Genomic DNA, 26,174 nt, shown 5'->3' on the forward strand with positions numbered 1-26,174 from the left:
TAAGATATTCACAAATGATCAAGGTTAACTTCACCAGCGATGCCATCTGGGTGTAGTGCTCCCAATAGTATGTGATGAAAAGGGCACTTCACATCTATGGTTTTCTTCCTAACACCCATTACTCCAGTCCAACCACAAGAAAAACATCAAACACACTCAAAGTAAAGGGGAGCTCACACAATACCTAAAAGCAGTATACCTCAACAAAAGTGTTAAGGTTACAAAAAACATGGAAAGATGAGAAACCAACACCAACCAGGGGACACAGAGGAGACAAGTCAACTACATGCAACGTGGAATCCAAGACTGGATCCTGGAATAGACAAATAACATTGGTGGAAACACTGGTGAAATACGAATAACAACTGGGATGCAGGTAACACTCAAAAACATTACCCCTATATTATTGTTCATACACCAACAAAACAGCTATTTGTATTTTCAAAGAACTGTATAGTTTGTAAAATTTGTTTACACTCATTAATTTCCCCATTTCCCATCAGAAAAAAAAAGAGACACATACGTAGAAGTAAATTTATGCCCATTTTACTGACCAGGGAAGCGTCACCTGTAAAGAACTGTCACCTCCACATGTACATAAAATGTAGTTACACCCAAGCACTTGCTTACATTTAACTTCCTGAGTTCACTCGGACCCTTTGGGACCCTAGGAATATGAGACTTGATGCTTGCAGTGAGTGTGTGTGTTTGTGTGTGGGTAGTGGTGGTAGTGGTAGTGAAATACCAAAACCTCTGGCCACCTGAAATTTTCTAACTAGCTACCAAACCTCCTTCCCCTGGAGGGCTCCTATGGTCTCTTCAATGGCTTGTGAGATGCCCTTGGAGGTGGTTCCTGGAGTACTCAACTAATATTGGCTGGGTTGAGGGGATGAAGCTACAAGAAGGACAAGGCAGAAAGCTACTTTTATCTGATCCTACCATCAGCAGTGACATCATTCTTTAAATAAATTTTTAGAGCACTATATTATCATAGTTCTCCATAATATAGAGCACTATATTATAGTTTCCTGTGGCTGCTTTTAACAGATTACCGCAAATTGGGCACCTTTAAATAATAGGTATTTATTCTCTCACAATTCTGGAGGCCAGTGGTCAGAAACCAAGGTGTCAGCCAGACTGTACGCCCTCCAAAGGCTCTAGGGAACAATGTGTTTTGCCGCTTTCAGCTTCTGGTGGTCACAGGTGTTCCTTGGGTTACCGCCACCATCACTCCAGACCCTGCTTCCAAGGTGAGTCACACTGCTGCCTCCTTTCCTGTATGTGTCTGTCTGATCTCTCTCTGCCTGTCTCTTATAATTCCATTTAGGGCCCATGTAGATAATCCAGGATAATAAGGTCCTCCTCTCAGGATGTTTAACTTCCATCTTTTGTCCTATAAGGTAATAGCCAGGCATTCTAAGGGATTAGGATGTGGACCTATTTGAGGCCACCATCCAGCTTTCTACAGGCGCTTACTCTGCCATATGCTTATTTGGTCAATGGAGAAGAGCATCAAGCCTGAAGCCAGAAGTTCTGGATCTTTTGGCCAGCTTGGTTATTAGTTGTATGACTCATCTGTCCAATGGAACCATGGGAACCTGCCCTGATACCTTACTGGGTTGTGGTGAGACTCAGATTGAGATTGTAGATATAAAAGTGCTTTAATGCTTTGAGAGTGGAAGCCACTCTGCTGGTGTAAAGTGTGAATTGTGATGATAAATTTGATATTGATTGAATGAAGAGAAAAAAATATATAAATACACAGGGGGGACCCAGAAAACTATCTTCTGGCGGGTGGGCCCCTTGTAGTACAGGTTTCCCCTGCTAGGTATTCTAGGAACCCATTCTTGTCAGTGTATCAGCTAGTGTTGTTGTGAGAGGCTGCATTCGGCTCCAGTGAATTTTTTTAAGACTCTCTGAAGGTATTTGCTCATTTCATGATGGGTGATCTACAAGCACACCTGCCCACACCACGCTGGGTATTCAGCAATTTTTGGCCAAAAAGTGGCATGACCCCTGTGCCCCACCCTCCCTATTCCCTGGATCTCGTGCCCAGCGAAGTGCTTCTTTGTGAATTTCTTATAATTCTAATATAAAAGGAGATTTACCTGATGTTATTAGGATAAGAAAATGCAAACATCGGGATTTTAACAAAGCACCAGACTTGTTACTCTATCATGACCCCAAGTGCACAAACATAAGAAAATTAGAGGTACCGAGTAATGGTTATAAGTCAATTTAGGACATTTCTAATATAATACCAAAAGCTGCCATTTATAATAATTTCTTATTCAATATACTCATTTTACAACAGACAGTAATGCTTAGCAAATTCATAGACATCATTAAGGGCTTGAATAAAGAACTTTGGAAAGATAAAGTATAAATCAAAATGAGTATCAACAGGCTCGAATAATGTGTTCTCACCACTATGAACTACACAAGAAAATACCCCAGTGGGAATCACTGCTAAGTGCCTGGGCATGGTGCTCGCTGGTAGTACCAAGGTATCTTGACACCTCACTGAAAATGGCAGAAAATCATCACTCCCAAAACTAGAGTTTCTACAACTTCACAATGAGAGGATGGGACCCCAATGTTCATTTCTCAAGGCTAACATTGTATTGGCAACCCCGTTTTTAATTTAGAATCCATATGGTTCAGGCCCACAGAGTTCTCAGCCATGAAAGTGTTGACAAAATTTGAAAATGACACATCAGCAATCCAGTTTCAGCAAACCCAATACTACAGTAAAAAAAGAAATAAGCCACACCAGTTCCTGGACATGTCCCTACACCTTCATCTCTTGAGAAGCCTCACCCAGAGCGCACTGTTCTTAAAGGAAAAAACAAAACTAATTTCAAAGACACTTTATCAGTATTCCTTTCCTCTAGATTTAGTTTTAGAAGAGGAAAACTGTGTGCAACAAAAGCCTTGCAGTCACTTTGGAATAAATCACATTCAAAATGTACCCAGATGAACCTTAAAAACATTATGAAAAGCTAGTTGTGAAAGGAAAAGTACTGTGTTATTCCACTTATGAGGTACCTAGAACTGTCAAATTCATAAAAACAGAAAGAGGAATGGTAGTTGCCAGGACTGGGGGAAGAGGAAAACAGGAATTTACTGTTTAATGTAAATTGAGTTTGAGAAGATAAAGAAGTTCTGGAGCTAGACCAAGTGATAGTTACACGACACTGTGAAATGTACTCAATGCCACTGAACTGTACACGTAAAAATGGTCATTTTTATCTTATGTATATTTTATTGCAATTTTTCTTTAAAAAAGGAAACTGGAAAAAAAAAGTATACCCAGCTCAGTAGAATTACTGTACGACTCAGTGATTCCACTCAGATACATACTCCCCCAAATTAAAAACAGATAATTTTTACTTGTACATAATTTTACTTAAATTTACTCATACATAAATGCTAGTATCAGTACTATTCACAATATCCAGAAGGTGGAAATAGCACAAATGCCCATCAGTGGATAAACGCATGAACTAAATGTGTTATGCCGGTACAATGGAATATTATTCAGCCATGAAAAGGAATAAAGTAATGATATATGCTACAACACAGATGAACCTCAAAAAGGGGAAGTGAAAGAAACCAGATACAAAGAAGTCACATTTTATATGAAATATCCAGAACAGGCAATCCCTAGAGATGGGAAGTAGATTGGATTAACTTGCCAGGATTTACGAGCAGGGAAAATAGGGAGATAAAAATGTTTTGGAACTAGATAGAAATGGTTGCTGTATGATGTTGTGAATACACTAAATACCACTGAATTGTATGCTTTAAAATGATTAATTTTATGTTATTCGATTTTTACCTCAATTTTTTGAACTCTTTCTTTTATTCTCATTTTTAAATTTTTAAAATTGTTTATACTATACACTTGTCCCAATTTCTTCCCTTTTGCCTCCCTCCACCCATCCCACCACCCCTCCCTTAGGCAATCCCCTCTCCACTGTCCATGTCCATGGGTCATTCATACATGTTCTTTGACTAGTCCCTTCCCCTTCCTTCCACCATTCCCCGCTTCCCCTCCCCCTCCTACAGTTATCAGTCTGATCCATGGCTCTCATTCTATTTTTCTCATTAGTTTATATTGTTCATTAGATTCTAGTTATAAGTGAGGTCCATAGGGTATTTGTCTTTTGCTGACTGGCTTATTTCACTTAGCATCATACACCTATTTTTTTTTTTTTAAAAAAGCATTCCTAACTTATAGTCCACATGAGCTATAGCAAGTGAGTTTCCAAAAGAAAAGGTTTCCACTAATCCCAAACAACATACTATTATGCATAAATGTTGTTTAGATACTATCTCCTTAGATGACAACCTTTACCGCAGCCTCCATCCCTCCCAAGATTTCTGACACTCTTACATCACACTAAAGAAAAGAGGAAATCTCATACCTGATTCCTTAAAAATACTTTTAGATTCTTCACTCCTATTTATTTGGCCCTTTATAATTTACCTTTCACATCATAGAGCCTTACCTTCTTCTCTGAGGATGGTCTAACTGGTGGGGCCCTTAAATACAAACCCATTCTTTGGGCAGAGTCCTGGCCTGGTCACTTGTGTGTACAAGTCCATCCTCGGTTGCATACTAAAATGCAAGTTAAAACAAACAGGATCAAAAGATGGACAAACTATCACTATGGATGGTTAGAATCTGAACTGAATACATCTACCAACAGAATTACAGGACATTTAGATGATAGAAAACAAGTTAACACGGGTACAAGCCATATACATAACTGTTAATCCCAAGTCTTCATTTGTTACTTAACATGTCTAAGTACCTTAAAAATCCCTTCTAGGAGGAACATTAGATTGAACACATGGATTAAAAATAAATAAATAAAGGAAGGAAGGAAGGAAGGAAGGAAGGAAGGAAGGAAGAAAGGAAGGAAGACCAAACCACAACAAACATCACCAAAACTTCAGATCCTGCTAACAAGTACAGTTTCCATGATACCACAGGTATGACTATATATCAAATATTTGAACAGCAACTATTTGCAAGGTATTGTAAAATAAACCCAATGTGTCCAAACAACTCTGTGAACTTTAAATGGTATGGATGTTATTTGTAATACCGATCTAATCTCTCTGTAGGACAGCAAGTAAAAATCTTAGTAGTGAAAAGACCAAAGAGACAATGATTAAAGTCAGTACTTTGAGGAGAAACAAAAACTAGCACTTACTTAAAATGCAAAATCATTGACAGTAAAATATAGTGGAAAGAGCTAATGAAAAACTTAAAGGGAATTATATAAGGAATTCTTGAGAGTCCATTTCAGAATAACAGACCCATCAACTAGAATATAAATACAGATTTATTTTCATTACTAGAATGATATTTTCATAACCAAGTATTCTCATGGTAGTTTGTCTTCATAAATTCAGTCCTCATTCTACTGATTTCACTTATCAAAACAGGCCTAACTCAGGTACTCTAACTTTATAAGGCTGCAGATTCAACTAGCAGAACCCATGTCCTGCATCTTGCTTAGGCTACCAGAAATCTTCACTTTGTGGAATTCCTGCCCTTTTCAGCTTTATACCCCCCAAGCCCCTAATGAAGTATGAAAAACTTAAATTGGAGTCATTTTATAGAAAGAATTTTGCTGAGGGTAGGGGAAACATACATCCAAAAATTGTATTAAAAGATAACATGTATAGAGAATGACATAATAATATCAATTTCAGCTATAATATCAACATATTTTTTTATCTTTAAAGAGAGAGAGAGAGAGAGAGAGAGAGAAACATCAACTTGCTGTTTCACTCATTTATGCATTCATTGGTTGCTCCTTGCACGTGCCCTGACCGGAGATTGAATCCTACAGCCCTGGCTTGTTGGGATGATGATCTAACCAACCGAGCTGCCTGGCTCGGCCAAGATTTATAAACACAAGATCAAACTGTTGAGAAATTTCATTCTCTCAACCGATTATTACCAACAATTTGCTTAATATAACTAAATTATATAATTATGTAAAATGAATGATAAATAACCAGAAATCAATGAAAACCTCCCATTAAATCAGCAACAGCAATAAATACACAGTAGTTAAAGATAAAAAAATTCATCCTCTGAATTGGTCTTGTGACAAAATGTTACCTAAAGAATCTGGAATCCCATGGCTAGTGGCTATTTTCTCCTCTCAAAATAACTGAGAACAGAAAATAGTAAGAAAGCATGAAGTCTTAGAGACAGAAAATATGAGCTTTTATGTAAGATTGATATGAAATTAGGTTAGATACAAATGATTTTGAATGCATGTATTGTAATTAATTTAAAGGTCAAATTACTGAAGACATTGAAATAAATTGACATACTGAATTTAAAATTTGAGGTCCCTACATAATCCTAACTCATTGGGTCAGTTTATAAATTCCAAGCATTTCAGAAATGAAGGCCAAATGCCTTGAGATAAAATCATTTTGCCCGGCCTTTCTGCTTCTGATGATACCAGATAACTACCCCAACCTTGAAAGGTTCCTAGGAGCTACTGGGAGATAAACTGCTGGAGACTGAAGTCATTTTATCTCATTTTAGAAGAATGTCAATCCTTTAGACACAAATCCAGAAATAATCAATATTACTCATTTGTGGTAGAATAAATACCTGCAAAAACCAACTTGTATGCATGACTGCTTAATTCTACTCACTGTGAATGTAAAAGTTGATTAGTCAAAATAAACAAGAAGTGAATTCAGCTGACCCTAAAATCTAAAACTTCGCTAGCACTTTCTAGAATGAAAAAACAATGGGGGAAAATACAACACTCAAATGTTTACTCCATGAGATTAAGCAACCTTTTAAGTAGGCTTTGATAAAATTCTCTATTTCTTTTATAATCTAATAAACCAAAGTTTGGAAACTAACTTTTAAAAAAACCCTCTGCAAGGGCTTCCAATAGGCAGCTTATTTGGTTAGGGATGAAGCAAAGTATCTACTGATCTCTGAAAAAAAAAAAAAAAAATTTGTACTTCTGATAAGAATGTCCACTTCCATTTGGTTTTTCAGTATCAGACACAGATTTTCTTCATTTGTCACAAAATATCCTTTGTATGTTAAAAGCCCTCAAAGGCCATTATGGCAACTTGGTAGATCTGGGGCAGCCCCAGGGAGGTAATTTTAGTTGAGCTCCACAATCCTCCATGATTCATGGACGTCAAGCTTGTAAACCCCTTCTCATAGTGAGACAGCCTCTGCAGGCGCAGCCCTTAAAATACCCAACTCTACAGGACCAAGGGCCATTTTAGGATTTGACAATTACGCCTGTAAAAGCTTCTCAACTCTGAAGATTCAAGCAAAAGTTCAGCTCCAAGAAGAAAGACAATTTTTGCTATTGGTGCAGTTAAAATGCCATGTGATAATGACTTTTAGAAATTGCAAGAAAGCATCATTCGGGTTTTGGATATTATGTGATTTAGGGTAAGGTGTCCGCTCAGATGAGATGGCAATGAGATTTTGCTCACTGTTAAAGAGCTCACTGATGGACACAGGTAATGGTGACAAGAGTAATCATCAGTTTCACAAGAATTAACTGCCCGTCATTACATAAAAGGCTCATTGAGTATCCTCCAGCGCATTTAAAGAGTTACCATCTCCTTTGTTTTTCCCCAGATAGGCAGAGAGCCCTCTAACTACTTTTTAAATACTCAACTTCAACACCATGTTTAAATATTTTTGTGTTAGCCAATTAATTTGACTTTGAGAAAACTCCTTAGCCAATCCTATTCTAGATGGCAGGACCCATGCAGCTGTGGGCCCCAAAGAACTTTTCCAAAAAAGCACCAACAGATTAAGTTCAAACAATAAGAAGAGCATGGAAAACCCCTAATCTTGTCAAAGGGATGCGCTTGAAGTCAGCACTCACACTAGTCCTCCTGACTGACTCCCTGGTTCTTTTTGCCTCCATAAACAATCCAGTAGCACTTGTACAAATTCGAGTTTCAGATAATCGGCTTCTTTCCTGGCTGCAATCTTAGGCAAATCAATTTAAGTATTAAGGGCACTGAATATTTTTCTTCTTCAAGCTACTGACCTGGTAACCTTGGAAGAAGTTAAGAATTTCCTTAACTCCAGTATTGTAGGCCAGGCCCTGCATTCTGACCACCGTGCCAGGCTGTGGAAGGACACCGCTAAGATTAGCAGCTGTAGGGAAGTAGCCAAGATTATTGGGCGAACCTGGGGGGCTAAAGGGAGAGAAAGTACAGTGAACCAACAGGAATAGACAATGTTGAATATTTACTCTAAAAACATTAGTCACTTAAGGAAACAGACTCTCTCAAGGTGATCTTAGAATTCTGTGAGTTATATCTCCCAAGCCAAGTGAGAACTATCACAGCTGTTTCAGAAAAGCCAAAAGTTGAAATGTAGAAGGGTTAATGCAGAGTTAAATGCAGGACTTCCCCAGTTCTCTCTGAGAGTCTTAAAGGGACAGGAAGGAATTAGCCTTCAAGGTCACTCAACCACAAAGCACCACTTCCAAAGCCCAGCTCATTGATGATTAACTGGCTAGTTACCAGGAATACTAAGGCATGAAAAGGAATAAATACGAAGGACTAATAGGAACCACAGCCACAGAGACCAGAAGTATTTGGAGTGATTTCTCCAAGGAACAGACTGTTCTACCCATATACACAAACAAAGGTAGAGCACAGTGAGTGTAGCTTAAAAATACAGTAGAGTACTATAGCATCTGTGAATTATTTCTTCCAACCTGACTGAAAAGAGGAGGAGGTGGTGGGTAAATTGGAAGGGATTCACAACAAATTAAAATCAATCACCAATAACACAAGGGGAAAATTGATGCATAAGTCCCTCTTCGTATATCTACAACTATTATTACCCTCAAGGAGCACAGACCAATTGAATTCCTAATCATTCTTTGGATAGCAACTCAAGCGATGACCTACCATATTATAAAATTAGTCTCACCAAGTCCCCCACCCAATCTGTTTTCCACTACAATTAGTGGCCAGAAACCCATAACTGAAAATATAGGCCAAAAATTTTAAACAAGTTATCAGCTTAAAGAGCAATAAAGACCCTCAGTTTTATATTAGTAACCCTAAAAAAGGGCATATATTATTAACACTTATAAATGTCTCTAAGTAGGCAATTATCCCGTTCCAAAGACAAGTAAAAACAAAATGGAAGGGACTACAAAATCTTTGAGACTATCTATCCTACATAACGCCAACGGATGGGTTAACAGGAACGGCACCAGATATGCATCTACTTCCAGACTCCCTTTTTTTTATTAGCCAGTAAACTTGAGCAAGTCACTGAATTTCTTTGAATTTCAATTATATCATTTGGTAAATGGGGAGATGATAGCACTTCTCAAGTTTCCCCAGAACTGTTCTTCAGATTCAATGATTAAACATACAAATTATTCTGGGGTGGGGTGGAGGAATGGGGAGAAAAGGCATACAACTATAATTGAACTACAATAAAAATTTTAAAAAACATACAAATTAATCCACAATTAAACTATAAAATGCAATAATTTGTTATTTCACTTTTGCTATTTCCATATAGCCTCCATTCTATTGAATCATTTAAAAGATATGGGAGCCTGAAAACATTACTTGACATCAAGCTGCTCTTAACCTTTTCAGTTTCTACAGCAGTGATCCTCAACGTGTTTGCCTGTTAGAGTCACCTGGAGACATTTTTACAACTCCCTCTGAAGGGAGCCTGTTTAGAGAGTGAAAGTCAATCTGTGTGCGACTGGGGGGGAATGCTGTTTAAGCCTGAATGGGACTTTAGTCATCGTTCGGCCACACCTCCTCATTTTTACAGAGGTGGAAACAGAAAGTAAGAAAGTTAAATAATTTCTCAAAGGTTAAGTGCTTCACCAAACCAGAAGAAGCCCCCAGACCTCTCAACTCCTAGTTCAATGCTTTCCTCCCATACAACCACCATTCATCCGAAGACTATATATGCTCATGTCAAATGTCTGATAAATACTAACTCAATACTCCAAGACCAGAAGACTTTGTGTATTTTACTACGAGTTACTCAGACATTCCAAACTGGATATGAAAGCAGTTCATTTCCACAATGTACAACTTATTTCCATAGCTCTGTCCTGGTATATTCTATTCCTTTGACTAAAGACAGTCTGTAAATTAAATGTAGGTATCTAATGACTTCAGACTCTAACCAAGATTAAATAAAAAGATAAAAGTTATCCAAATGGATAATTTGATGTTATAAAATGACAATTACAAAGTACACGTATTTTGATTAAGCCTAAATACAACAAAACCTGGAATCGTATCCTTATTCTTCGCACTAGGATTACCTGCTGTATACAAAGCATCTTAAGGACAATTAAATAATCTGTGTGACTACCTAACAGGGCATGAAAATAAGAATTTTCTATCAACCTAAATTCCAATGTCTTTCATATTATTGAAATAACAATCAGCAAATATGAAGTAATTTATGGAATAAAAACGAGAGGACAGAGACAAGGTAAACTTACATAGAAAATTAAAAAGAACCTTCTAAGAAACTACTAGAACTAACAAACCAGTTCAACAAGGTACAAGATCAATACACAAAATAAATCAATTGCATTTATATACACTACAATGAACTACCCAGAAATAAAATCAATAAAGCAATTCCATTCACAATAGCATCGCAAAGAATACTTAGGGAAAAAATTTAGCAACACTTGTACACTGAAAACCACAAAACACTATTAAAAAATAAAAAATCATCTAAATAAATGGAAAGGCAGCCCAGGTTTATAAACTCTCTAAATTGTATAGAGTCAATGCAATAGCTATCAAAATTCCAACTGGCTTTTTTGCGGAATTCATGAAACCCAACCTAAAACATGCATGGAAATTCCAAGGACCCAGAGAAGTCAAACTCTCTTAAAAAAGAACAAAATAGGAGGACTTAACATTCCCAAATTCATAACTTACTACAAAACTACATTAATTCAGATGGTGTGGTACTCCCTTTATGGCAGGCACTGATCAATGAATGGAATAGAATCGAGAGGCCAGAAATAAACTCTTACATTTATGGTCAATTGATTTTTGACAAGGGTTCTAAGGCAATCTGATTAGGAAAGAAGAGTCTCTTCAATAAATGGTGCTGAAACAGTGGAATATACACATGCAAAAGGTTGAATTTGGACCTCTAAAACTACATGAAAATTAATTCAAATTAGGTAATATCACCTAAATATGAGCTATAACTACAAACCTCTTACAACAATATGTAGCAGTAAATTTTCACGAACTTGGGTTGTATGTGACAAAGTATAAATGACAAGAGGAGACAAATAAATAGAACTTCATTAAAATTGAAAATGTTTGGTTTTTAGCTCTGGTTGGTGTAGCTCAGTGGATTGAGCATGGGCCTGTGAACCAAAGGGTTACAGGACAGGTCCCCAGTGTAGGGGGCACCCAAGAGGCAACCACACTTTGATGTTTCTCTCCCTCTCTCCCTTCCCTCCTCTCTAAAAATAAATAAATAAAATCTTCAAAAAAGAAAAGAAAAGAAAATGTTTATTTTTTAAAGGAACCTATTGGGAAAATGAAAAGACAACCCAAGGGCTGGGAGAAGGTATTTGTAAATCATATTTTATAAGGTCTATTATCTAGAATACAAAGAAATTCAGCCCTGGCTGATGTGGCTCAGGGGATTGAGTGCCGGCCTACGAATAAAAGGGTTGCTGGTTTGATTCCCAGTCAGGGCACATGCCTGGGTTGCAGGCTGGGTCCCCAGTGGGGGGGGGGTGAACAAGGGAAACCACACATTGATGTTTCTTTCCCTCTCCTTCTTCCTCCTTTCCCCTCTCTAAAAAGAAATGAATAAAAATTTTTAAAAAATAGAAAGAAATTTTACAACTAAAAAACTTTACAATAAGAAAAATGACTGAATTAAGAAATGTGCAAAGGATTTGAATAAACATTTCTTCAAAGAAAATAAATGGCTAGTAAGTACATATAAAGATGCTAAAATTAGTCATTAAGGAAATGCAAATCAATCCATAACAAATCCACTCATGAAAACAGTTAAAATGAAAGACAGTTAAGAGGTGAAAAGAATGTAGAGAAATTGGAAACTTTGTGCATTGCTGGTGGGAAAAAGTTTGGTTGTTTCCCAAAAGTTAAACATGGAGACAGATACATGCAAAAAAAAAAAAAAGAAGAAGTTAATAAAATTGTTTTTTTTTTAAGATTTTATTTATTTATTTTTTAGTGAGGGTAAGGGAGGAAGAAAGAGAGGGAAAGAAATATCCATGTGTGGTTGCCTCTCCTGCACCCCCTACTGGGGGCCTGGCCTGCAACCCAGACATGTGCCCTGACTGGGAATAGAACCAGCGACCCTTTTATTCGTAGGCTGACACTCAATCCCCTGAGCCACACCAGCCAGGGCTAGACCGCCTTCTAACACCATATACAAGAATAAACTCAGAATGGTTTTAAAAACTTAAATGTAAGCCCTGAACAGCATGGCGCAGTTGGTTGGGTGTTGTTCTGCAAAGAGAAAGGTTGCTTATTTGATTCCCTGTCAGGGAACACACCTGGGTTGCAGGTTCCAACCTCAGCTGCAGCATGTAGGAGAGGCAACTGATTGATATTTCTCTCTAATATCAATGTTTCTCTTCCTTTCTTTCTCCCTCCCTTCCCCCTCTCTAAATAAACTAACAAATAACTTTTAAAAATCCTTAAATGAAAGACTCAAAACCATAAAACTTGTAGAAGAAAACATAGGCAGTAAATCTCTGACATTTCTCTTACCAGTATTTTTTTCTGATAAATATCCCTTAATAAGGGAAAGAAAAATAAACAAACAAACAAATGAAGCTCTGTCAAACTAAAAAGTTTTTGCACAGTAAAGGAAACCACTTCTCCAAAGAGGATATACAGGTGGCTAATCGATATATGAAATGGTGCTCAATGTCACTAATCATCAGAGAAATGAAAAATTTAAACCACAGTGAGATATCACCTCACACTGGTCCAAATAGCTATAATCAATAAATCAACAAACAAGTCTTAGTGAGGATGTTGAGAAAAGGGAACCCCTAATGCACTGTGGGTGGAAATACAAATTGGTGCAGCCACTGTGGAAAGCAGTACGGAGATACCTCAAAATGATTAAAAATGGATCTGCCTATGACCCAGCAATGCCATCTCTGGGTCTACATCTGAAGAAAACCAAAGCACTAATTTGAAAGGATATATGCACCTCTGTGTGCACGGTACCATTATTGACGGTAACCACAATTTGGAAGCAGCCCAGTGCCCATTAGTAGATAAGTAAATTAATTCACGGTACATTTACACAATGGAATACTACTTTGCTTTAAAAAAAGAAGGAAATCTTACGTTTTGCAACAATATGAATGGATCTACAGAGTATTATATTAAGTGAAATAAGCCGGTCAGAGAAAGACAAGTACAATATGATTTCACTTATATGTAGAATCTAATGAACAAAATAACAACAAAATAGAAAGACTCTCTCTTAGATACAGAGAGAGACCAGGGTGACAGTTATCAGAAGGGAGGAAGATTTTAGGGCTGGGTGAAAAAGGTGAAAGGACTGACCAAAACAACAACAAAAAAAGAAAATGAAAAAACAAAACAAAACAGAGCCCTAGCCAGTGTGGCTCAGTTGCTCGGAGCATAGTCTTGTAAACTGAAAGGTCATGGGTTCAATTCTCGGCAAGGCATGTTTAGGTTGTGGGTTTGGTCCCAGGTCGGAGTGCATGCAAGAAACCAATTGATGTTTCTCTCTCATATCAATGTTTCTATCTCTCTCTTTCTCCCTCACTTCCTCTTTCTCTAAAATCAATAGGTGGAGAGACCCAAGATGGCAGAGGAGTAAGTGGAAGCTACACTAATCTCCTCCCAGGACTAAACTGGAATTACAACTAAATTATAGAAGAAAATCATCCTGAATAACCAACTGAACACTAGCTGGAGAGAAGCCTTATATTCATAGACGGATGGAAGAAGCCACATCACCACAATGTGACTGGTAGGGACTATGGAGAAGGCACGAGAGGGCTGACTGGGCTGATGTAGGTGGCAGCTGAAGTGAGGGAGAGATATTTCAGTGGCTGAGGGGGTCCCCCTGTGAACTGTGGGGTCTAAACCCCAAGCTGACTCCCCAGCCAATAGCACCAGATCTGGGAAAGGAATCCAAATAACATATGGCTGTGAAAAGCAGCAGGGTTTCTGTCTGCCAGGGAGAGATGGCTGGATATACGGAGAGCATCTTAAGGGGCCAAGACACAAAATTCCATTTCTAGTCACTAACCCCGGGCTCTAGCAAAGGGAAGGAAGAGTGGACTAGAGACACAAGAGGAGAGTCTGGGGAAGTGACTATGGGGACAGAGCTGAAGGAACACCTGCCAGGATCCCTGTGCTGAGTCATGCCCCCTACTGCAGAAGCCATTCCTCTCAGGCAAAGCACTCTCTTCCAAGAGGCTTCAGTCTGGGGAAGCAATAGCCCCACCCTAAGGAAGTACTCTGCCCCACCCTGTGGTGCTTAAGACCTACTGCTGAGGAGTACAGCTGGAAGACTTTCCCTCTTTAAGTCTAACAAAAAGCCTGCAGACAGAGGCAGATATCTGATGTGCAGCCCAGTTCTTTCTGCACACAATCAGGCCCAAACGCAAAACAAAACAGAACACAAAACAAGTCTCAGTAAATTTAAGAAGATTGAAATCCTATCAAGCATCTTCTCTGACCACAATGCTATGAAACTAGAAATCAATCACAAGAAGAACACTGAAAAACACACAAAGGCATGGAAGCTAAATAACACGCTATTAAACAATGAATGGGTCAACAATGAGTCCGAGGAAAATATCTAAAGATACCTTGAAACAAATGAAAATGAGAATACAACAATCAAAAATCTGTAGAACAGAGATAAAACAATCCTAAGAGGGAAATTCAGAGCATTACAGACCTATCTCAAAAACAAGAAAAAGCTCAAATGAACAATCTAACTTTACATATGCTAAGTGAAATAAGCCAGGTGTAAAAGACAAATGCCATATGATCTCACCTGTAAGTGGTACCTAATCAACAAAACAAACAAGCAAGCAAAATACAACCAGAGACAGTGAAATAAAGAACTGACGTAACCAGAGGGGAGGTAGAGGGAGGTTAATGGGGGGAAAGGAGGAAGGGTAATCAAGGAACATGTATAAAGGACATAAAGCCAAAGCCAAAGGAGGGTAGGGATTGAGGGTGGGGGGTGGGGGTGGGTGGAGTGGGGGAAAGTAGTGGTGGGAAAATGGAGACAACTGTACTTGAACAATAAAAAAAAATTTTTTTAATCTAAAAAAAAAAAGGAACTTGAAAAAGAACAACAAACAAAGCCCAATGTGAGTAGACAGAAGGAAATAATAAAGATCAGAGCAGATATAAATGAACTAGAGTCTAAAAAAATGAAACAAAGATCAATTAATCTAAGAGCTGGTTCTTTAAAGTGATAAACAAGATTGACAAACCTTTGGCACTGGCTGTGCCAAAGGGTCCAAAGGGTCACCAGTTTGACTCGCAGTCAGGGCACATGCTTGGGTTGTGGGCCAGGTCCCCAGTGGGGGTGAATGAGGCAACTACACATTGATGTTTCTCTTCCTCTCTTTCTGCCTCCCTTCCCCTGTCTCTAAAAATAAATAAATAAAATCTTTAAAAAAAAATTTTGACAAACATTTAACCAGGCTCATCAAGAAAAAAAGAGAGGACCCAAATAAATAAAATCAGAAATGAAAGAGAACTAACAACTGACACCAAACAAATAATGAAGGATTATAAGAAAATATTATGAACAACTATATGCTACCAAACTGGGCAATCTGGACGAAAGAGATAAATTCCTAGAAACATGCAATCTTCCATAACTAAATCAGGAAGAATCAGAAAATCTGAATAGAAAGGTTATACCTAATAAACTTGAGGCAGTAATCAAAAGACTCCCAAAAAACAAAAGCCATGGACTAGATGTTTCACAGGTTAATTTTACCAGACTTTTTGAGAAGAACTAACACCTCTCCTTCTCAAACTATTTCACAAAATTCAAGAGGAGGAAAGGTTCCCAAACTCATTTTACGAGGCCAGCATTATCCTAATTCCAAAACCAGATAAAGGCACTACAAAGAAAGAAAATTATAGGCCAATATTACTGATGAACATGGACACTAAAATCCTCAAAAAAATATTAGCAAATCGAATACAGCAACTCATCAAAAAGATCGTACATTATGATCAAGTGGGATTTATTCTGTGGACGCAAGGTTGGTACGACATTCGCAAATCAATAAATGTGATTCACCACATAAACAAAATGCAGGATAAAAACCACACGATCATATCGATAGATGCGGAAAAAGCGTTCGATAAAACCCAGCACCCATTTATGATAAAAACTCTCAGAGTGGGAACAGAGGGAACATACTTCAATTTAATAAAGGCCATGTATGACAACCCCCCTGCCGGTAGCACAGTTGACAGGCAAAACTGAGCCATGCTGATCAGGGCTGAAAGCCTTTTCTTTTTAAGGTCAGGAACACCACAATGATGTCCACCTTTACTCTTTTTAACCAACATAGTACTGAAAGTCCCAGCCACAGCAGAGAGACAAGGAAAAAAAAAAAACAAAACAGCTATCCAAATTTGAAAGGGAAGATGTAAAGTTGTCATTATTTTCAGATGACATTATACTATACATAGAAAACTAAAGATTCCACCCTGATTTGTGTGGCTCAGTTTGGTGGGTGTTGTCTGGCAAAGTGAAAGGTTGCTGGTTCAATTATCGGTCAGGACACATGCCCAGGTTTTGGGTTCAGTTCCTGGCGAGGCATCTACAAGAAGCAACCCACTGATGTTTCTCTTCCTCTCTTCTCCCTCCCCTCCACTCTCTCTTAAAATGAAGTTTTTTTTAAAAAAGAAAGATTCCACCAAAAAACTACTAGAACTGATAATTAAATAAAATAGCAGGATACAAACTTAATATTCTGAAATTGGTTGCATTTGTACATACCAATATCTATCAGAAAGATAAATTAGAGAAACAATCTCATGTATAATTGCATCCAAAAAAAAAATCTTAAAAATACATGTAACCAAGGATGTAAAAAGATTTGAAAAATTATAAGACAATGAAAAAAGAAATTGAAGATACATATAAATAGAAGTTATATACCACATCACAGACAGGAAGAACTAACATAGTTAAAATGTCTATAATACCCAAGGCAGACTACAAATTCAATGCAATTTGTAGCAAAATATCAATAGCATTTTGTATAGGACTTGAACAAATAATGGTAGTTATGTTGTACATAAGAAACTAAAACAATATTGTATGTCAGCTATAATTAAAAAAAAAATTTCCCTAGAAAACCTAGGGGAAAAAAGTTGATTCTAATAGAGTTCTAAATAAATTTTATCTGAACTTGTTTTTAAAGATTTAGGGGAGAAAAGATACAGGTTGTGTATGATTTAAAACGACTGTTATTTATTGTGAGGTAACATGAATTAATGCTATTTAAAAATATAATTGTTGTTATTAATGATTTCCCTGTTTTTAAGCTCATTCACAAGGTGTTGCCACCCTATTGCAATAATTACAGTGCCCCACACTTATGGTCCTAAGATAAGAGAATCTAAAAATATTAAGTTGTACACAAAAATAGCTTGAAAGATTCTGTTAATACATGGTTAAAAAATAAACATACTTTGGTTTGTCTTGAAACAATCTTACTTTGAGATATGACCAGAAGCAGTTGCCTTCAACGTGGCAGAAAATATTCTTGTGTGAACTCAGGTACTGGCTATCGAAGGAGGCCTTTGTTTTTGTCCCTCATTTCCAAGTCCACCAGAGCCTTACCTGGGGTAGTAAGCTGTGTAGTTCATAAAGAGCTGAGTGCCCGCTGGGTAGTACGCTGTGGAAGGCTGCAGTGCCCGTGGATTCAAAAGCAGAGAGGGCTGATAAATGGCAGCTTCAGTAGGAATAACTGCTGCAGGAGCTGGAAATGTGTAGGAAGGAGGAGACAGGCCTAAATAAGCAGAGAGAGAGAGAGAGAGAGACTTTGAAACACTGGTAACAGCTGACACATATGCGCAGCAGTAAAGCCGTAACGGTATTACACATACACATTTTAAAGTAAGAGCAATTCTTTCTACCACCCCTAGCAACTTTCTTTGGATCAGATAGACAAAACCTAGAAGTAATCTCAGACCTCATACTCTAACCTAAAGAAACATTCTTGGTCTGAAATTTGGAGAAATCAGTATCATCAAAAGTCTTCTCAAACATTTCATGACATTTGACACTTTCCCTCCATGCCTGAGTGCCAGTGACCACAAATAAACACTCTGAGGAAAGAAACATGGGACTGACATTTAGCATAACTTCATATTAAAAGCTGTTATTCCATCCTAGCTGCCCTATAGTACAGCGTGAAATGAAAAGGGTGATGCTGAAACACGCTCCACCAGTACCATGTATTACACCCAAGTATATGGTTTCAGAGTGAACGGACGTAAAAGAAGTAGTGAACTCTGCATTATTCCCACCAGGAGATGGGTTTTGAAGCTAATCTACACCTTCAAACCTGGGGGGCAAAATCCAACCTGGAAAGTAGTCCTGGGAAATAGAAGTGCTGGTCTTCCTGAGAGTCAGCTCAGAAACTGTGGACTCAGATTATACAGAAAACAGAGAGAATGAAATTGCTTTGTCTTCTGGTTACCCAGGTTCAGTCAGACCACCTGATGGTCACTGCCTTTGACATGTGAGACAAACACAACTCTCCAGGGCATGTGTACCCAACAACAGAGGTAAGTGAGAAGTTGTCTGAATTTGGGGCTCCTACCTTTAATTGTCACACCTAAAACAACCTAATTTATTTTGCAAATAGCAGAGGGCCAAGGGATAATTTTCACTTTTTCACATGAAAATCTCTACTGAATTCTGCAATTCTTATGAGTTTCGACATGTCTCTAAGGGCGGTCACCTGAATATGAGTATGCAGGGCAAGAACCTCATATAGGTACACATACTGATGTCATAGTCACCTTTTGGGTATTTTGTTCATACCCCCTGAAAACTGAGCTACATGTAGATACCTAACACATAGATGAATTTTAAAATTATGATCCCTGGCCTTTGAAGAGTCCATATAAGGGCAATTAGGACAAATTCAGGCATCAGAGTCATATAAAAAATTATAAAGCCTGTGTTCATATCCTGCTTTCAAAACTAGCAAGCAATTCATTAAATGAGAATATCTCATGCCAATCAGACATCTACAGTAGGTACACATCTGTCCTGCCTCAAAACAAAGTAGAAAGTTTGAATAACTCAACAGATTAGGCAGCTCAGATTTGTGTATTCAAATGACTGTACAGCTATTCTCACATTCCTAAAAGAGAACAAGATGTATATATTCATAGACTAGAAAAATGGAGGTGACTTTAAAACTTTTTGAACAGTTAAACTTCAATAAACAAAGAAGAGTTTACAATTTTAAAACAATGAGACTTTAGCAGCATTTCTTGCTCAAATTCAGTTAAACTCCTCAGTGAGTTGTGAGTAGTCACTATTTTAACTGTATTAGTCCTTGAGATTATATAAAAATCAATGCAATTTCTGTAAATTTTTTGGTTCTTGTATAAATAGGCAATCACCTAAAGTGAGTTGACAGGAAAATAACAGTCCAGTGAAACAGGCATAATATTATCATGCATAAAATCGAAATTCTGATTTGAATAAAAAAAATGAGTAAACTCTATTAAAATGGTAAATGGCCAATTTTAGTTAAAATTTTTGGAAAGTATTAAAAGTAAAGATATAGAAGTATATTTTTATGTGAAAAATGCATTTCTAATTTTTAGTATTTTAGGGCTTGTGAGGGAGAAAGGGGAAGAAATGAAAAGTCCTATGAAGAAAGTGTAATAACCAGTTTTGTACCAGCAAGAGAGAAGTAAAATGATATCACAGCAGCATTTTGGTTACACATGAAGGAGAAATTCTCTTATCCATAATGCTTGATAGATTATCACTGAAGAAAATTGTAAAAGTTACTGACATTATCAATGGCTTATGGACAGAATACATATGACTAAGATTACTTTAAGATAACCACTTAAACCCAATCATAGATTTTTAAAACATAATAGTTATTACCGACCAACTCTTAGATATTCACCAACAGCAAGCAGCAGATAAATAGAATATTAGCATTTAGAAATTCCAAGGGAAAAAAGGATTAAGCCCCACTGAATATTCTATAAATAATACTTATTCAAATAGGTCTATTGGTACAGATTTCTCTTTACTAGAAAGTCATGTCCTAATGCTCCCCATTTTATTGGAATCAAGCACAAAATCCAGTTTACTGTCTCAGTTATCTCTGGACTGTATTCCAAGTGCTACATTCTTTAAACATACCCAACATGCCTCCTAATAAGGTATGACTTATTCAAAAGTGAAAACTGTGTGAAAAGATTCAGCTTTTAACATTAGATCCCCAATGTTCCGCAGTCACTAACCAGAACTTGGTCTTCAGACTAAAGGGCTTATTCCTCTCAAACAAGATTCCAGATGGCTTGCACCCAGGTGCCAATGAGCAAGAGCATGGCTTGGAATTAAGCACTGATCCTGCGATCCAATGGAAACTTTGGCTAATTTATTTACGCATTCATATTTTTTACTCACTTGCTCATCCCAGATATCTTGGAGAGCAAGACAAATGCTCCCCAGGTTATCCTATCCAAAAAATACTTGATGCTCAATAACTTAACAATGCAAAATGGGCATCAAATCAAATGTGTTTAGGAGGAAAAAAAAAGATCCAGCCATACTTATTTTCCCTTTAAATGCGTATTAAAATATCTGCATAGCCAGGTTGCCTCCCAGAGTCAGTGCTTATCTTGAGCACACTAAGCTTCAGAAATCAAGGGCTTATCACTGGAAAAGCAAGAATATAATTGGAAAGGAGGTATTTGTAGCACCTCTAATTATGGATGTCCACAACCAGAATCTTACATGATTACCAGATACTACCGATTTCAGATGGGAAAACCACCTTGCCTGCCTCAGAAAGAACCAGGGACACAGAAAGTTATGAAAGCAGCTTAAGCACCTACCAGCACACAGCGTAGAATAGCGCCAAGACCCAAGAAAAACTTACATGGTAACTTACATGGCGGTGGGGATAAGCCATTTCGATTTAAAGTGCCCCCCATTAACACAAAGTTCATCTCCTCAGCTGAACACTGAAAGACTTCAACATATCTGTCCTTCATGGTTTTTTTATGACACTTCTGTGCAGCCATAAATGCTCTGTCCGCAGACTTCATCTGGATAAAGGCATCTCCTGATGGGCGGCCCTGAGCGTGCGGGGGAAGAATAAAAACAAAAGGAGACTGTCTCCTTCAACAAGGAAATGGTTGCTTTCAAAACATGCAAAGTGACAATCACCCAAAGTACAGACATTTTAGCCACAAAATCTGGGTGACCATGTGACCTACTGAAATCTGACTTGGCATTTCATCACCTAATCACCAGAATGGCCAAAAAAAGTGGAAGAAACAATTTTGAGAGCTCATAGCTGAAAGTGACCCTTTTTGGTTTCTATTAGTATCAGATTTACAAGGTTCTGAAAAGGTCTCCTTGCAACCGTGGTCTCAAAGTACAGGGTTGTGTAGTGGGTTTTGCATTTCTGAAAAATCGGATTAAAACTTACTCAATTGAGAAAAGCTGGTAACAGAATCAGTATTTGAGTTTTATGCATCCTCCTACGGGAAAGTGAATAAACCAGTATTCTCTTTTAGCTCTAAGTTCTGTCCCTCACTGTCCTGCAACATCCCCTTCCCCTTCTCCCTGCAGCCTAGGTTGGAATGTGGCCTGGGGACAGGGAAGGGGAGACAGGAATTGGCAGCTGCAAAGCACAGTGAAGGCTGGGGATAGCTGTTATCAGCCTTCTAGGGGAGCCTTTCTCTCGCCTTCACCTAGGCACCTCCATCTCAAATCTCCGCCCAATAGGTGTTGGTAGTCATTTCTTCTATTACTAACAGCTAGCTAAAAATCTGCTTCATTTAAAACCAAGCTGATAGATTTGTGTTCCACAGAACCAAAATGCCATAGTTTTATTGAGCATCAACATTTTATGGGGGAGGAAAAAAAATACCATCAGCTTATAAGACTTTCTTATTTATGGATGTCTTTAAAAGTCCCTAAGGGACTATTTAATGCAAACTATTACCATGCAAGTTACCATACGAGTTACCGTACCAGGGAAATTAGGGATACCAGGGAAACCCAGTCCAAGATGGAAACCTGACATCTTCGAGACAGCTCCGAGCGTGTCCACCATCTAAGAAGCATCTCACCCAAGTGCAATCGCAATAGGTCGTGTGGGTCAATGATAGGTAAACCTGTCTACTGTTGTTAATTAGAGAGTAATAATAGCCCCCTACGTTATCAGAAATGGTGACCCAAAGAGAAACCAAACTAATCCCTGCAGGGTATTTGAGGAATTATGGGGAATTTTATTCAAAAAGATTCTGATGAAGCATGCTGAGAGGGTACCTACTCAGATAAAAAGTTGCACAGCTCAACACTGACATAAGAATTAGAATGAGCATATGCTGCAGTGGAAAACCAAGCAGGGTTCAGGATGTCTTCTGATTGCCTGTACCCAGTGACCTGCACTTTCCAGTGAGACAGGATTATGGTTATGAATATGACCAAATCTCCAAGTGAAAAGAGAAAGTGGAATACCAGCAGTTTAGAAATAACATTGGTATCCCAATACAAAGTTATGCTCAAGCCTTTATTCACCAAAAACATCTCATTTTCAAAAATTAAAACAACTTTGCTTTTAATAAAAGAGTTCCAACATTTTAACTGGGATTCTGGGTTTATAAGCTTTTTTTAGAACTCCGGCCTGTTTATGATAGCACAAAATACTGGCATATTGTCCAGTAACAAAGATGACTAATTTTATTTAACCAAAATCAAGGGAACTAAGCCAGGAACTACTTTACAAATGCTTAGAATATATACCTCTGCACATCATAGAACATGGTTACATTTTTATAGAGGTTTCTATTAAACAATTAATTCATAATACGTCTGAGCGCCTGCTATGAACACACAGTGTTCTAGGTGGTGTGCCGATGCTAGACCTTATTGAGCTTGCACTTCGCTGAAAGTAATTTGATGTCTAACTTCTCTATAAATACATATAAAAATACATGAAGTAAAATAAGCTGTTTCTAGACAGCCTATGGGTACAAACTACTCTGGAGCAGAGACAAAGTCATTGGATTACGTATTGTCCACACTTGCTTTCACACTATGACAGCAGAGTTCAGGACTGCAATACTAAAATGCATTAGACCGACAACGTCCTATGATGCTATTGAGAATTGGATGGATACATGCGATGACAGAGTCAGAGCCACATTGGAATTATCATACCCCCGATAGCATTCTTTCTGGAGTTCATCTTAAATACCTCTTGCATTTGTAGTTACATCACTCTTTCAGGGCTTACTGTACAACTGATAAACCTGTGTACTCTTTTATCGGAAGAGATTCTTTGATAATAAGAACGAGCAAATCAGTTTCCCAGTAAGCAACTTTCTTACCTGGTGATTCAATACCATGTGAACCCCGTGAGTTCGAATATCTGTGGAAAACTCCCCCAGAAAGTCCAGGATGTCCTCAATTGTGGCTGCATAGGGAAGACCTCGAAGGCGTATACAGTCTCTAACATTGGTCGGGGGCACAAATTGCTGAGGTAGTACTGGAATAATGGGAGGGGTTGGAAGTGGAATGAGAGGGGCCGAGGAGAATCGATTCAGCACCTGTACTCAAAGGAAAACAGAAGTGATTTAGAGCCTTGCTATGCCAATGCTGTTGGCCCTGGCATAGCTAGGGAACCTGTTAAAAATGGACAATCTCAGCTCTACCCTAGACCTAGTAAACAGAAATCTGCACTTTAACAAGATCCCCAGGTGATGCATAGCATATTAAAGTTTGAGAAGCGCTCATGGAGAAAGGGATTCATGCTTTTCAGCTGGGCTGGCACAATACCCACTTTCGTTCAATGCGTGCTGAGGGATATGCCACACACAACACAAATGTGCTTAGATTCAGGACCTGTCTACTAGACAACGCATCACTATCTGCTTTGGGGCAAATATTCTTAAAGTTGCAACTTTCACAAATCACTGGAATTGCTAATCATGGACTGTTGTAGCAATCTATTAGATCTCATTTTTCTAAGTCCAATAGTCCCCTCAATATTGCTTCACATTCCACCTTCAAACCCAGGAAGCATAAAGACAATAACCCAGTAATGGAACCAAAGGCAAAACAAGGACTATGGATTATATTACGATATCATGTCACATTTATAAAGCAAATAACATCCAAAGCAAAAAAGATAGAATGGCAGAATAATGTAAACATGAAAAAATAATTTAGTGACCATAAAAATAATCACTTAGTTTCCAAGTGAACTTTAAGACACTGGCAAGACACAGGATCTTGACTCTTAAATAGAATAGAATTTGGCTATCTTGAGAATGAATGAGGCCAAGTACCTTTTGAAGAAAAAATTGCTCCCAGGCAATTCAAAGTTCTTGCCTATTTTTGTCTGAGTTTAGAACATGGCCACTAGCTGATAATACTCGGGAGTCCTGTGCAAATGCCATGTGTGATATCCCTGGGTTTTCTGAACAACTGACCCATGCAAACTTTATCATCCCATAAACTGAAAATATACAACAATTGAACTTGCGAAAATTTGCCCTAATTTCCTTATTCATACCCTGTCCAGTTGCTGTTTGAGTAAGAGGTGACCAAACAACAATAATAAAAAGAATCAAAGAATAAACACAACCAAGAAAATGTAAGGTTTTAAAAAAGTATACAATCCAGACAGAGCACAAACATTAGAAAATAAACATGGTCTAGACAGACTTGAGGCAGGAAATGGTCTATCTGGCACCTACAGAACCTGTCAAATAGGTGGTGAGCAAATAGTTATTGAATGAAATATTAGTAATGAAAAGAAAACAGTGCAGAGCCTATGACTACTTTAAATCTTATTACATAAATCATTAGAAATAGGGGGCTGAGGGGAAGCTCACCCACACTCAAAACTACCTTATGTTAGAGTCACACAGAGGTAGCATACTCTACACCCAGACCAATCAATATAAAGCAGCCAAGGCCCTGGGGTAGTCCATTCTAGGTTATGATTTCCATGAAACTGTTCTTCCAATGAAAAAAATCTCATTTTCCCCCTCTAGTTTGGGAAGGATGTGTATAATATTTGAAGCCCAAAGCATGTGCAGCTTATTTCAGAGACTCAGAATTTGATATTCATTTTCAATAAGGTACAGACTTATTTATTTTAAATCATAACATACAATGGGCTTTGTAGAAGCTACACAAAATCATTTCATAAACTCACAGAAATAACAGTAGAGTCATTGTCCTAACTGCTTGCAGAAAAGTCCAAAGGAACCATTGACTATGTTCTACTATAGGGCCCAAACAGAGTAAGCTGAAAGAGCCTTGTGAGACAGTCTACAGTAATGGTCTCAGATACCAAGGAAACACTAGCTGACCCTGGAAGAGAAAGGTTCAGCTGGTAAATCAAGAAGAAAAGCCAAAAGCCCTGAGATCCTAGAGATGGTTCCATGCTGAGGTCTTAGGACGTTATTAGGAACTGATTTGTGCCTCAAAACAACTCTGAATTCTGAAAACAGCAGGACAGAAGAAAACTCTGCCACCAGCAGCATGGAACTGATCAAGCTTACTGGGAAATAAATTTGGCAAGACATTAAAATTAAAAACTTTAAAAGCTCATACCTTATATTCAGTTCTAAAGAAATCAACCAGAAATGAAGAGTTTTATAAGAATGTTTATCTAGAAACTCCTTATGGTAGGAAAACAAAAAACAATCCAAATGTACAATAGAAATTTGAAATAAATTATGTAACTCCATGAGACACATTAACTCAAATATAAATTTTTTCGGACATGAGTATACTTTCAAGATATTGTTTTGAAACAGAATACAAAAAACACATGATATGTGCTTTGTGTGTATAC

General features: G+C 37.9%; 1 protein-coding gene across 5 annotated transcripts in view; it reads right to left on the minus strand.

Annotated features, from left to right (window-relative positions):
- ESRP1 (epithelial splicing regulatory protein 1) overlaps positions 1–26,174 on the minus strand; it is a 55,905-nt gene that overhangs the window by 8,196 nt on the left and 21,535 nt on the right. Inside the window, exons 11-15 of one of the 5 annotated variants that reach the window (XM_024572371.3) lie at positions 23,695–23,913; positions 21,243–21,429; positions 17,927–18,095; positions 8,079–8,229; positions 4,515–4,624 (exon numbers count right to left, since the gene is read on the minus strand). In XM_024572371.3, the coding sequence (XP_024428139.1) occupies positions 4,550–4,624; positions 8,079–8,229; positions 17,927–18,095; positions 21,243–21,429; positions 23,695–23,913 (801 nt within the window). In that variant the 3' untranslated portion in view covers positions 4,515–4,549. Of the gene's footprint in view, positions 1–4,514; positions 4,625–8,078; positions 8,230–17,926; positions 18,096–21,230; positions 21,430–23,694; positions 23,914–26,174 lie in introns of all 5 variants that reach the window. The other 4 variants (XM_024572370.3, XM_024572372.3, XM_024572376.3 and 1 more) reach the window with 4 other exon arrangements.

This window comes from Desmodus rotundus, chromosome 8, assembly GCF_022682495.2.
Source record: "Desmodus rotundus isolate HL8 chromosome 8, HLdesRot8A.1, whole genome shotgun sequence".
Taxonomy (NCBI): domain Eukaryota; kingdom Metazoa; phylum Chordata; class Mammalia; order Chiroptera; family Phyllostomidae; genus Desmodus; species Desmodus rotundus.